This window comes from Hippocampus guttulatus, chromosome 2 (assembly GCF_054856545.1).
Source record: "Hippocampus guttulatus isolate MCC_2025c chromosome 2, RoL_Hgut_1.0, whole genome shotgun sequence".
Lineage (NCBI taxonomy): Eukaryota > Metazoa > Chordata > Actinopteri > Syngnathiformes > Syngnathidae > Hippocampus > Hippocampus guttulatus.
In genome coordinates this window covers 19,962,886-19,975,906 of record NC_141262.1, presented here as the reverse complement: position 1 = coordinate 19,975,906, position 13,021 = coordinate 19,962,886, and the positions used below count along the sequence as shown (strand labels likewise).

The following is a 13,021-nucleotide window of genomic DNA, read 5'->3' as shown; positions in this document are numbered from 1 at the left end:
CCCGTAAAAATTACGATGGCATTTTCAGAGGCGCCACTTGCCCAGTTTTAATTATTTGTAAGAAATGTGGGCAGTCAAATAGACCCTGCACTTGAGTAATTTTGTCGGTTTATGTGATTGTGGATTTAAGCTTTTTTTTTCTTTTTTAATTGAAGATGCATGAAATCAAGAGTCACTGTGAGGCAGATGTGCTAACTGTTCACCCAGCATGCCCTTGGCAGTGTTCCACCACTGTTAGTTGTAAACATGATGACGTCTTAACATACGAGCATCATTGCTTCGTGTTACTTCAACAGCACTGACTCAAATGTAAAATCGACCAGATTTCATGCAAATTCCAATTGATTTAATCATGTTCATTTCCCAACATGACATTACTGATTACAAATGAGGATGAAGTAAAAGAAGCAGTCAGCCGTTATCCTTTTCTTTGAGCGTGTGTTTAATACGTACAGTTAACAAGTATTAACTCAGTATGATAAGCCATTTTGACAATCTCCCAATTTATGTGTAATCCCAAACTGCTTTTATCAAGGTTGGTCGTCACATCTCAAATTCATCCTTGCAGAAAAGAGCTTGTTCTAGGACCTACAGTTGAATTGCCAAGTGTACCGCAATGGTTTTTTTTTTATTGTTGTTGTTTTAACCATTCGATACTATCTTCAAGATCTGACATTTCCTCATGGTGTTGGTCCAACCCGTGGGTCATGTTGTGGATCCAGTTGACATAAAGAGACACACGCGTGTACACCCCATACTTGCCATACTTTGCACACTCTTCCCCCCAGCTCACGATGCCCGTCAGGAACCAAGTGTTGTTGAGCTTGTTGGCATGAGGCCCCCCGCTGTCCCCCTGGCACGCATCTTTGGCCTCGTTATAGTAGCCAGCGCAGAACATGGCAGGTGAGATACTGATGCTGCTGGTGCGCTTGCACTCGGCCCGGCTCGTGTAGGGAACCTCCACTTTATTCAGCGTGTTGGACGGGAGTCCGAGGTAGCGCGTTCTGCCCCAGCCGCTGACCGTGGCGGGCGAGGCTCTCTTCACCAGGGCCTCGGTGAATGCCTTGGGTCCGATGCAGATGGGCCGGACATCGATGGAGAAGTTGATGGGTCTTTGGAGGTGGAGCAAGGCGATGTCGTGATCGTACGGGTTCACCCTGGGATTGTACAGCGGGTGCATGTGCTGCTGGGATACTTGGAGGTCTTGCTCTGTGTTGTCTTTGCGTTTAATGTTGTGCTCGCCTGTGGACACGGACACGGACACGTCAAACATCCCACCAGAGCCATTTCCTCATTGATTCCATATCCAGACCTAAGGTACATGTATGAGTCTTCTCTTTATGCTTTATCCGGGTCATGGCACCAATTGAAAAGCTCAGAGGGAACTTTTGCCGGTCCTTTATCTTTAATGCTCGATACACTCTACCAGAAGATTGTATATTCACAGTCGACCTTTTTAATGAATGCCATAAACATCAACACAAAGCCTTTTCCAGATGTGGAAGGAAGATGCATCTGTAATTTTTTTATATTACCGTATTGGCCCGAATATAAGACGGCCCTGATTGTAAGACGACCTCCTCTTTTTCAAGAGTCAAGTTTGAAAAAAGACTTTTTGAAGACCAAATTATTTTTTATACAGAAAATAATTACAGTACATCTGAAACAAATGATTATAACAATATATTTGGGAGAAAAAGCATGTTATTTTGCCTCATTCAAATCTTAATATCTGAACATTTAAATATGTAAACTAAAGTGCAATCACATTCGTAAATGAATGGCTTCTGGTTTTTGAAATGTAAATGACATCATAACTTCACCTCAGCTGCTGATTAACCTGGCCGATCTTCGACCCACTTTTCTCCAGATTGTCGCTACGTTTCTCCTTTTTCTGTTATCTCTTCTATTATTTTCTTTCTTACTGCTATTTTTTATTTTTCTTCTTCGTGCTACTGCTATTTTTATATTTATTCTTCGTGACAGGGGTTCACTTTGGCCTGGAGAGTCAAGTTCAGCATTTGCTTCAATGATATCTGGCGCCATCTAGCGTCGTGAATGGGTATAATGTCTAGACCCCGAATATAAGACGACACCCACTTTTTCAGTCTTATTTCAATGCAAAAAAAACACCGTCTTATGTTCGGGCCAATACGGTATCTAAGTCGCAGCCACGTGGGGGGTAAGGGCTGGACTTTACCTAGCCCATGTGACAATGTGTAACTCCATGGTCTTCCCACTTTTGCCTCCGGCCTCTCTTGGACTGCGTTCTGAGTGCCGAGTGAAATCTGCGCGGAGCTAAAGCTTCCAGGCATATGGATTGGTCGTGCCTACTTTGCTTGAATCAGAATATGTGGCAGATGTCTCAATGTCTACCAGTCAATGTAACACGTCACTGTATTGTCATTACCAGGCATCGTTTGTAACGTATTTTTACTGTCTGTGTTGTTAATTAGTACTTAGCTTACATTTTCCTCTAGCTAGGGAACATTAAACCACAGGTAGTCAGACGGTACCGCTGTCCTTTTGGAATTTAAATGAGAGAAGTCCCGTATTTTCCACACTAAAAGGCGCACTGGATTATGAGGCACACCTTCAATGAATGGCCTATTTTGTAATTTTTTTATATATATATATTGGACTCACCGCATTATAAGACACAATCTACAATGCATCCACTAGATGGAGCTGCGCTCAAGGAAATTCCAACAGAACACACTACACTACACCCTGATTTATATAGCGACGATCAGATGTCAGTAAAACATATTTAATAAAGCAGCGACACAGTTCACTTCATTAACCAACAGCAAGTTATAACATTGACTCGTTAACGTTGAACTCTCTTTCCGCTGCTCTATTTCCGTGTTCAACGGCGAAACCGATCGCCTTAAGTTTGAACTGGCGTTGTTGTAAGCATGTCTCTAGCAACGAGCCATTTTGGGGTTGACATATTACCGTAATGACCATACACAAGGCGCATCGGATTTTAAGGCGATGTGAGCTTTGAAGAAAATGGAAGGCTTTTAGGTGTGCCTTTTAGTGTGGAAAATATGGTAAGCTTTTACCATGCCTGCCTGTTAATATGAAAGCCAAGATGCAAATAGCTCACGGGGAATGCGTATTAGCTTTGAAGTTCCTGCTGAATGTGCATGTGGGAACGTTTGTGGACAGAAAGTGTCATCATGGACCTAGGCCTGTTTTCTAAAGAAAAAAAAAGAAATGCTGTATACCTGTATTACTGAAATAGTATTGTTTAATTGCTTAGTGAGCAAAAAAGTAGCACCAACGTGAGCAAAAAAAAAACAATTTGGCTCGCAAGACTTAGTTCTAATAGGGAGGAGAAGACGTTACCAGCACGTGGACCCTAAACTCAATAACGAGAATGTTGAATAAATTCTTCCGATAGAGAGAAAAACTTCAATGGCCGTACCCACTCTAACGACGAAGGCCCCCGGTGCCTCAGCCAGACAGTGGGCCGCGGTGATAACCCACCACGCGCTTAGAACGGAGCCCCCGCAGAACACCTCCTTCTCCTTTATGTCTACCAAGGCCGCCTGCATGGACATACAGGAATCGAAGCATCTGGTTCGTTCAAAACATCAATTGAGACACAAGAAAAATACATTTCCTCTCATTGATCTCATTGCATCGTAATTGAATACAATCTGGAGCCTGCTCTCTCTGTCTCAAATGAGACTCATACGACATTCTTTGTGTGGTTAACAAATTAATATTTTAATATGCGATTAGACAGTCAGTGCACATGGTCAATTTGTAAATACCTGCCAGGGGATCTCTGCTGGGATGACCCCAGCTCCACCTACAATGCGCCACATGGGATACAATTCATCTGGGTTGACGCTGAGGGTGGGAGACCGAGCAGTTCTCATCAGGGCGGTTCTGCCGCATGGGAACTCGGCTAGCAAGATAAGTATTTATTTATATATATTTTTGACCCTTGTTGTTCTAAAATGCAGAATGATTAGGATTCATTGTCGTTTGGGGTTGGTCTACCTTCTGGTTCACAGCTGATCCCGTCCCGCATCAGCTTGTATCCTTCCGCACAGTAACATTTGCCTCCAATGATGCCCATCGGCTCACAAAAGTGCCCGCAGTCGCCATTGTTTAGATCACACCTTTTCAACAAATCTAACGGGAGACATTTCTTTGTACATCTTGACATTGACACTGGGAATAAAAGTCTAACATAGTACATATAGATAAAAACAACAAAAAAAATCTAACTCTATGGTGGTCATTTGTTCCACCTGGCTTTCCTTATTTCGAACCAACAAAGCACAGGGACGACGGAATTTGGAGTTGTTGAAATACCCTCTGATGACATTTTCATTTAAGAAATGGAAGCCCACTGCTTGTTCTAGAAAAAAAAACCTGTTCGTAGCAAGATAGGACAAAAAGTTGGTACTGAGATCATATAGAGCACATAAACAATTGTGGTTGTTTTACAACCTGCACGTTGGGCAAGCTAACTGGAATTCGGTTGTTAAAAATTTGATATTTTATAAATATTTTAGGAACTCAAAAGAAGCAAAAAATAAAAATACATGACTGTTTGTGCCTGGTGCCAAAAGTGCCCAAGTACAAGCTGAAAGGGTCCTAAAATCCACAAGGCCTCGAACTTAAACACGTGTTAGTTGTTGCTCTTTTCCATACATTGAAATGGCAACCTGGACGATTTCCCACTTACCAATTTCGCAGTGGACGCCGGTGAAACCGTTTCGACACTCACACGTGTAGGAGCTCGGACCATCTTTGCACGTGGCCTGGTGCATGCATGCGTTCGACTCACACTGGTCCCCATCTGAGGACGTTCAGGTGCAACACACGACAATCACAAAGGACAACATGCCACACCCGCCCGATGGACCTTCGTAAAGCCTTAATCGTCGACAAATCTCTTCAAGCAATAAAAGATTAGAAGTCTCCAGGCCCAAGGTAGAGTCCCCGCCCCAAAAACAATTCAGGCTGCTTTTCTGAAGTCCCCTTCAATTTAATCTGGACCCAAATATTTCAATCATCAATGATATTTGTGAAGGACAAAGAATCTATGCCTGCGCGTATCGTTGTCGACTGTCTCCATGTGTTGCTCTTCTCTTTGTTCCAATATCTGAGGCTTCTAAAACCGTGACGATAGATGCTAACTATTAGCTTCGGAGTTTTCAATGGCATTTCCCAAGCTGTGTTTGCATGAAGGTGGTGATCTGTTCTTGAGGCAATGTTGATGTAAAAATACACTTTACGTGTAATTCTTTGTTTTTGATGTTTAGCTTGACAGGAAACTTCAACTGGGAATGGGAAAAAACCCGACTGAAGCCTCTTTAATTCTTAAAAAAAAAGTGCACTATACTGTATGTATTTGTCGGCAAACCGCTGCTAATCTTGAAGCGAGCTGTTGTTAAAAAAAAACATGCAATTTGGGTCCCTCATCACTCAAGGTGCCATTGTAGTCTACGAAATCGTTCAGTCATGCGCTGAGAAAAGATAAATATGGATTTTGACATTCTTACCACGATATGTATTCCAGAACGCCATCTGAAAGAACAGTCATGACCCTTTGGTGAGTAAAAAAGATGTGCATCGATGGAGAAAATGATGACAAAATAATGAAATCAGTCGGCAAAGACCGTTTTATCTGAATCCTCAAAGGTCTCCCTGGCCTCCTCAAAGTCACACACTTCCTCATGGCATTCTCTTTCCAGGTTGCCCTGCAGCAGCTCCTCAAATAGGCCCGTGTTATAACGCTTGTGTCTTCTCAGGACGCCATTAGCCGCTTTGCCGGGCAGGAACACTGGGCCTGCAGCCAACCGGGCCAATGCAAGTAAGCTGTCAAAAACAAAGTAATAAAATCCAGAACATACAATAACAGCAGCATTTCTGAACATATTGTGAAATACTCATACCTCCCAGACTCAATTGAAAGGACCACAACAGCACAAAAGCAAGAAAGATGTTCGCCATCATAAACAAACGCAAACTCCAAAGTGCACAACGATTTGTGTTTGCACACGCAGACGAGCACGTGGGTGATTGTGGGTCACGTGCCCCAGTTTGGAAGTTTGGGAAAATCTGTCTTTGCTAATACGTGGGTGACTGCATTGACGTCCTCTGGATCACACATTTGCATGTGAACCAATAGCCAGTCAACAATAATACCTGTTAAAGTCATTGAACAAAAATAATTTAGTTGATGCTTGTTTTGTCTGGTTGTGTCCAGAGATTTGCTGCCGACCGGTCCAGCGTGCACTTCACCTCTCGCCCAAAGTCACCTCGGATAAACTCCAGCTCTGCCTTGACCCACGTGAGTAGGAGGACTTCAGAAAGTGGATGGACATTGGCTGCACTGGTATAACACAGCGCTAAAAATATTCCTTTGCGGAAGGATGCTCAGTTTTGATAACAACAACAATGAGTAATTGAAATTTTATTCGTCTTCAAGTTCATCGCGCTGTTCGTAACCCCGAAATATCATTGGTTGAGTCGATGGGAAAGAGGCGAATGGGGTGCACTTTGTCGTTTTGTCCACAAGAGGACGCACAAAGACCTTCAACATCAACTCGGGCAAGACTATCATGCGACTATTTTCATGACGTCATACACAAAAACAGCCAGCATTTTTTATTTAATGTCAGTTTGTTTGGCAAGTTTGGACATTTTTTTTCTTTCAAGCATACTTAGAGCCTGCAAACGTAACTCTCAATGTGTGACTTTTTGTGTGTGTGTATAAACTGTAGAACAGGAGTTGTAAACTCCTGTCCCACCAAGGGAAAATCCAAAAGCTTCTCAGGTGCTGGCGTCTATCGATCGGAGTCCTTTATAATTCATCGAACCGTAGACTGGGTGCCAACCGACTTCAACGACAGAAAAACAACCATTCGCAATTGGCAATTTGTAGTCTTCAATCAACCTAGCTAACATGTATGATTTTGGAATATGGGCGGAAGCTGAAGTCAACCTTACAACCATAAGAACCACAGCAGCGACGACGAGCACAAAAAACAAGAACAACAATAACAGGAGCAACCATAACAACAACCATCGTAAACACAATCATCACAACACCGACAGTAAAAAAAAAAGAAAAAGAAAAAAAGATGATTCTAACCTCAACAACAATTGTAAAAAAACAACCATGAGAACCACAACAATAGCCACAATTACTTTTTCCCCCCATAAAAGCCACACGAGCACAAGGTGATAGTAGAAACTTCACACTGCAAATCCAGATCTGGGATTCAAACCCAGAACCTCGGAACAGTGAAGCAGATATTTTGTCCAAAAATCCCACTGTGCTGCGCATTGAGTAACTAGTCATTTCAATTGCACAGATTGATAGAGGGGAGTCCAACAATCGATTGGTGAACTCCTCCTTGACATCTCTGTCTTCACTCACTCCGTCTGAGGCAGCTCAGCCCAGCCAGGAAAGCCGTGTCGGGTCCAATAAAATCCATCTGCAAAACACGGTCGCACACTGATGACAAATAATGAACCAAAACGCTACTCATGCTAGCTCAGTGCTATTGATGTCTCTATCCGCTTTCTCCAGAGCTGGGATGGAAGCGGGGGACTGGCGGGGCCCGACCGGGCCACAACCTATTACAATGGGAAGCAGGCAAGAGTCGTAGATCTTATTGTTTTGTCCCACTGCACACTTTGTGGAACTTTGCCAAGAGACACGCCAACCTGGGTGAGTACTCACGCTGTTGACGTGAATCAGTCATATGATCTAACAGAAGCGAAACATACACACATTGGCAAACACACAATCCAACCAGCACTCCTCACTTCCTCCCACACACTCTCCAGCCTACACACACTTATACACACACGCTTATACACGCACAATCCATGCAGATCAGCTGTCAGGCTGATGAAATTTACACGCGAACCCGGTGACCCGAGCGTAATGAAAACGCGATCTCGGGACGTGTGAAGTCAATTACGGCGGCCGGTGTGGCAGAAATACGAGGCTCCGTCGTCTCTTTCGACCCCGACCTCTGTTGGATTTGAAATAACTCTACACCCCCCCTCTTCACCCCACCCCCAAATGACCTTTCGTGCACGGAGGTCACGACGCTGCGGAAGGCGCATGTGAGGAAGGAGCAGGTGCAATCATGTGAAATGAGCAGTGGCGCTCGATGACATTCGTCACTCGAATGTGCAGGCCTGTCAACCCAACACCCCTTTCGGAACGGCCGTTAGCATCTTAGCCGCAGCTTAGCTTTCATCATATTGCCTCACCAGTCTCCGTTTGGATTTGCACTGCCTGGCTCAAGTGTCAAAAATCTTTTTTTTTTTTTTTTAATGGCACAATTGCACAGGCAGATGTCTTAATAGAAACAAAAAATAGATTAATAATTGAAGTTCTTCAACACACCTCAGTATACTACCTTGGCACCAATGTGCTGCAAAAAAATGCTGAAACATTATGTTTGTCTAATGAAGCTCCTCAACTCACTTCAATGTCGTTGCTTGGCACCAAGATAGTGGCCAAGCACTACTTTCATCCAAATTAAGCTCTGCAACTCACTTCAAAATCGTTCATTACAAGATGGTGGAAAAGCACTACTTTTGACTAAATGAAGTTCCTCAAGTCACTTCAGCATTATTCCTTGGGGGAAATATTTTAAAAGATGGTAGAAAAGCACATTTGTCTCAATGTAACTCGTCAACTCACTTCAAGATTGTTTCTTGGACGATGCAAGATTGTGGCAAAGCACTACTTTTATCTAAACAGAGCTCCTCAACTCATTTCAGGAAGGTTGTTTGGCATCAAGATGCTGGCAAAAGCTGTAAATTAATTACATTTTCAGCAAATCATGTAGGGTATTCCAAAAAATAAAAAAGGATCTATGAATGTGAATTAGCAAACGCCAACCTGCGCATATGCTGTTGAATGAAATCCATACCCATCGGATATCTACCAATACAACACCACTAAGCCAAAAAGCATGAATCAGATATACCTGATCAATCTTACTTTGAAAAAAAAAAACATTTCAATAAAACGCCAGGTGGAAATCTCAACTGCGGTGAAAGCATAGACAATGGCATTGCGTAAATACGCCACATTAGAAACATTTTGAATTTGTATTTATTTCCAGTATTTTTGTTTACTTCAGTGCTGTCACTGTGAGGTGATGAAGCTTGCCGAGTTATTTTCATGCAATTTGAGAGTCTGTTTCTTGTGCTCTCAGAATGTAAACGCAGTCCTATCGGATATGTGTCACATGAAACCGGGCAGTCCCCCAAAAATCACATACAGGCATTAAAATGAAACTTGGACCTACGGGGTAGTAAATTCAGCCTTCTTGCTCCACATTTGAGCACTGGACTGAAGTCTCAGCCTTTGTCCGTAACGCTCATCTTATCAGACGTGGTCATCTTGAACTGGAGCACAACCTGTAATCAGAGGCAGATAAATAACAACACTGCATGCCTTTGGGATATTCATCACGCGGCAAGCATCCACCTGCTCTCACGCGTGACGTCAAGACTGATCTCTGTCACAAACGTCACTGGCTGCCAAGAGAGAAGGTCTGCATGCAGATGCAATGGAAAACGGGTTAGAAAAAAAATAAAAACAAAAAAAGGGCTAAGCCACATCTTGACATTTCTGAGGACTTGCGCACACTTACCACATTTGACCCCCTAACATTTGACATCAGTGCACAGATGTCATTAATGTCATGTTTAACCCTTTTTATGACTTTTCGCCAAGTGATCAAAACAAAATGAAAACAAACTGTTCAAGGGCCAGGTTTGAATGTGGCTAAGATAAATACCCCCCCCCCCCCCCAAAAAAAATGCCACCACGAATGTCACCTATAACCTGTACGATTCAATTTTTGAGCAATTTTAGAAAAACCCATCTAGCTGCTCATGTGGTCCCACGGGCACCACGTTGCAGACCCCTGGCTTAGATTATCCATCCATCCATTTTCTGATCCGCTCATCCTCACAAGGGTTGCGGGTGTGCTGGAGCCTATCCCAGCTGTCTTTGGGCGGGGGGGGGGGGGGGGGTGACACCCTGAACCGGTTGCCAGCCAATCGCAGGGCACACAGAGACGAACAATATACAGTCACACTCACACCTAGGGACAATTTACGGTGTTCCATTAACTTGCCACGCATGTTTTTGGAATGTAGGATGAAACTGGAGTACCCAGAGAAAACCCACACAGTCATGAGGAAATAATGCAAACTCCACGCAGGAAGGCCAGAGCTGGAATTGAACCCTGCACCTCTGCACTGTGAGGCCGACGTGCTAACCAGTTGACCACCGGGCCGCCCACAGCAAATAATCTTTCCTCTTATTTATCAAAATAATCAGGCTATCGTCTAATCAGAGTATCGTACTTATTCGTGCTCTGCAACAAGAAAAAAACAAAACAAAGCAAAACAGACTTTGATGGCGGGTGAGCGAAAAATGTCCCAGCTCAGGGCCGTCTTGGGTGGGCAACTACAGAGCAGGCCTGGGGACTTTGTTATGGAGCCGTTCCACGAAGAAGGAAAAAAAGAAAAAAAAGGGAAGGAAAGCCAACCTGCTTGTATCAAGTTCAGTGTTATTTTTACTTTCATGCACAAATAATGATAACCTGATAACCTGATAAGCTGTGCACGATAGTAACCGCTGTCCCTGAACGGGTTAACTGCTTGTATGCCGACGCTGTTAAATCACTTTGCTCTGCTCAGGAAACAAACTGCCATTCCCCCGAAGGAACGGAGAAGTGCTTCAGTGTCGGCTTGTGATGTCACACATCAAGAGTGCGTGTTCATGAGCTGCGGGGCGATGCTTTAAACAGGCCCGGGCTCGGTAAAGTGACGATGCCTCGCAAAGGGCAAAGAGGGCCACGGGCCACGGACACAGTGGGAACACAACCCAGTGACATTTCCACATGGAACTCATCCCCGCCCCCTCTCCGCACTTTCTGCCAGCACCAGGCCGGTCCTTGCCTCCAGAAGATTCCTGCACTCATCAGACTCTCAAATGAGAATCCCCGCTATAACGCAAATCTTCAGCTATTTGTTATTTCATGGGTCTTTGCACTGCCGAGGCAAGTTTTGCGCCTTCAGTGTAGTATGTTGTGCCACAATTGAGCACTACTTGAGGGCATGCAGCAATAGTAGAGTACGCTTGCGGCTGGCAAATAGTTTTCGTATTGAGTATGAATCGAATATTCTTTGTCTGTTTTCTGAGCAGATCAGGTTTTAGAGATATTTTTTAGTTCAGTTTGACCTATAAGAGCTTGCACAAGATGGATTTTATCATATACAAGATATCATTTTATCGTTGTGTTTTATCGCGATGATGTTTCAGAATTCTTTTTTTTATAAATATGACTAAACATATTTCTATATTATTTTTCTTAGATTTTTACTGTTAGAAAAACATGATTTGCCGGAAAAAATGAGGGCAGATGATGAATTGGAACATCTGTGTATCTTTGACTTCTGACTGTACAGTATTTGGCTTTAAAAGGCAGGGCCTGGCCCGGTGAGTGACGTGGGTGTCAGACAATTAGAGGGTGGAGTTTGCTGGCTTTTAACTAACTATCCCCTTTTTCTTCAACCTTTTTTGACAACACATTTTTTGAGTTATTTGAATGATCGTTTCTGCACTAAATTAGACCAAAACACACAAAAAAGGCAGAGAAGGTCCCCTACTAATCCAACAAACAGAGCGGAGAGAATATGGTCCTGTGATGGTAGACAGTTTCAAATGATAGTTACTTTTTTTGTCACACCTACCAATGCAAATCAAATGTTATCTGAACAAAAACCTCACTTATGCTACGCAGATTCCGATTTCAGATTCCAGCCATAATTGTTTTGTGTTTTTTGTTATTGTAAAGTGTCCTTGGGTGTCTTGAAAGGCGCTTATAAATAAAATCTATTATTATTACTATTATAATTGTTTCTCACACTTTTTAAAACATTTTATAATTGTGGTAGCAGCGTGACTAATTGAAAGCAAGCAAGTGTGTGCCTCAAACATCTCGGCGAGATTAGAGCGTGGGGAAAGGTTTGAAAGGCGTCCAGTTTCTTCTAAAAATAGCCAACATAAAGATCGTGTGACCCTCAAGACAGCAGGTCTTTTTCCTTGGCGGCCGCTGACTGCGGAAAACCCTCGAGGCCAAGAAGGAAGCGAATAAACCCGAGGTTAAAAAAGCGAGGTTAAAAAAACCTCCCCCTAATAACCTCACTTAACTTTTATGAGGTGCGCAAATAGTCCGGATTTTTCCATCGCCTTGCTACATGTTGTGAACGTGAGAGAAAGGATGCTACACCTCTTGTGGGGTTAAAGGTAAGCATGGACTGGTGATGGTGTGTGCTTCATTTGTGTGTGTGTGTGTGTGTGTGTGTGTGTGTGTGTGTGTGTGTGTGTGTGTGTGTGTGTGTGTGTGTGTGTCCTTAACGGGTTACATGTTTGTCACACCTGACACGGATATTATTTCAAGTTATTTAAGATGATCACAGATGGGATATGCAGCTCTGGAAAATGTCCAACTTTGTGTACACATGACAACAAAAAGTGCAAAAAGTATATATATTTTTTAATTAAATGACATTACAGCAGAATTCCATGTTCGTTAAACGCAAGCATAGCAAGTTGTATTTTGTCTGTGGTTCAGTATGTTTGCTGTAAATTACACACTTCTGACTTGGGTTGGATGATCACCGGTATCAGGTGCCGGTATCGGGCCGATATTGTAGCTATTTCAATGTATCGGATATTCAGGACAGCGGTCCGTTACCACAGCGCTCATGCGGCCGTTTTTACTCTCCGGAAAGAACAATTTCTAAGTGAACTCCATCAATGTCCACCCTCTCGTATGCAATTAAAATGCAATGGTATATGCTTTTGCAAGAATAATGCTCATAGTATTGATAAAAAGTGAAGACATTTCTTTGTACAAGGCATTTTAATACACTCACAGATATTAATTATAACAATAATAAAAGGGATGAAAAATAAAGGGTTTTAAAAATACTCATC

At 43.0% G+C, this 13,021-nt stretch overlaps 1 protein-coding gene and 1 long non-coding RNA gene across 3 annotated transcripts; one reads left to right on the top strand and one right to left on the bottom strand.

Annotated features, from left to right (window-relative positions):
* Positions 1–418: 418 nt before the first annotated feature.
* On the bottom strand, positions 419–6,061 carry f9a (coagulation factor IXa). Of its 2 annotated transcripts, none has more exons than XM_086101214.1 (8): positions 5,925–6,061; positions 5,649–5,818; positions 5,532–5,556; positions 4,712–4,825; positions 4,018–4,152; positions 3,786–3,922; positions 3,434–3,557; positions 419–1,242 (listed from the first exon to the last, which is right to left on the bottom strand). In XM_086101214.1, exons 1-8 carry the CDS (start codon positions 5,983–5,985, stop codon positions 629–631), a joined length of 1,380 nt encoding a protein of 459 aa, XP_085957340.1. In that variant the 5' UTR covers positions 5,986–6,061; the 3' UTR covers positions 419–628. The 2 variants fall into 2 exon arrangements, with proteins under 2 accessions (XP_085957340.1, XP_085957342.1); XM_086101216.1 differs by having other exon boundaries at positions 3,786–3,823.
* LOC147208839 (uncharacterized) lies at positions 5,720–11,929 on the top strand. The gene is made up of 4 exons (XR_015098176.1): positions 5,720–5,842; positions 6,239–6,322; positions 7,568–7,708; positions 10,717–11,929. It is a non-coding gene; the product is annotated as an uncharacterized LOC147208839 (long non-coding RNA).
* Positions 11,930–13,021: the final 1,092 nt, after the last annotated feature.

Bases quoted from the DNA above. Each gene is read 5' to 3' on its own strand.
- f9a (XM_086101214.1), bottom strand. From the start codon at position 5,985: ATGATGGCGAACATCTTTCTTGCTTTTGTGCTGTTGTGGTCCTTTCAA. The intron at 5,557-5,648 runs GTCTTTGCCGAC...CTGTTCTTTCAG, and splicing joins TTGAGGATTCAGATAAAACG to ATGGCGTTCTGGAATACATA. The intron at 4,153-4,711 runs GTAAGTGGGAAA...GTCTCCCGTTAG, and splicing joins CGGCGTCCACTGCGAAATTG to ATTTGTTGAAAAGGTGTGAT.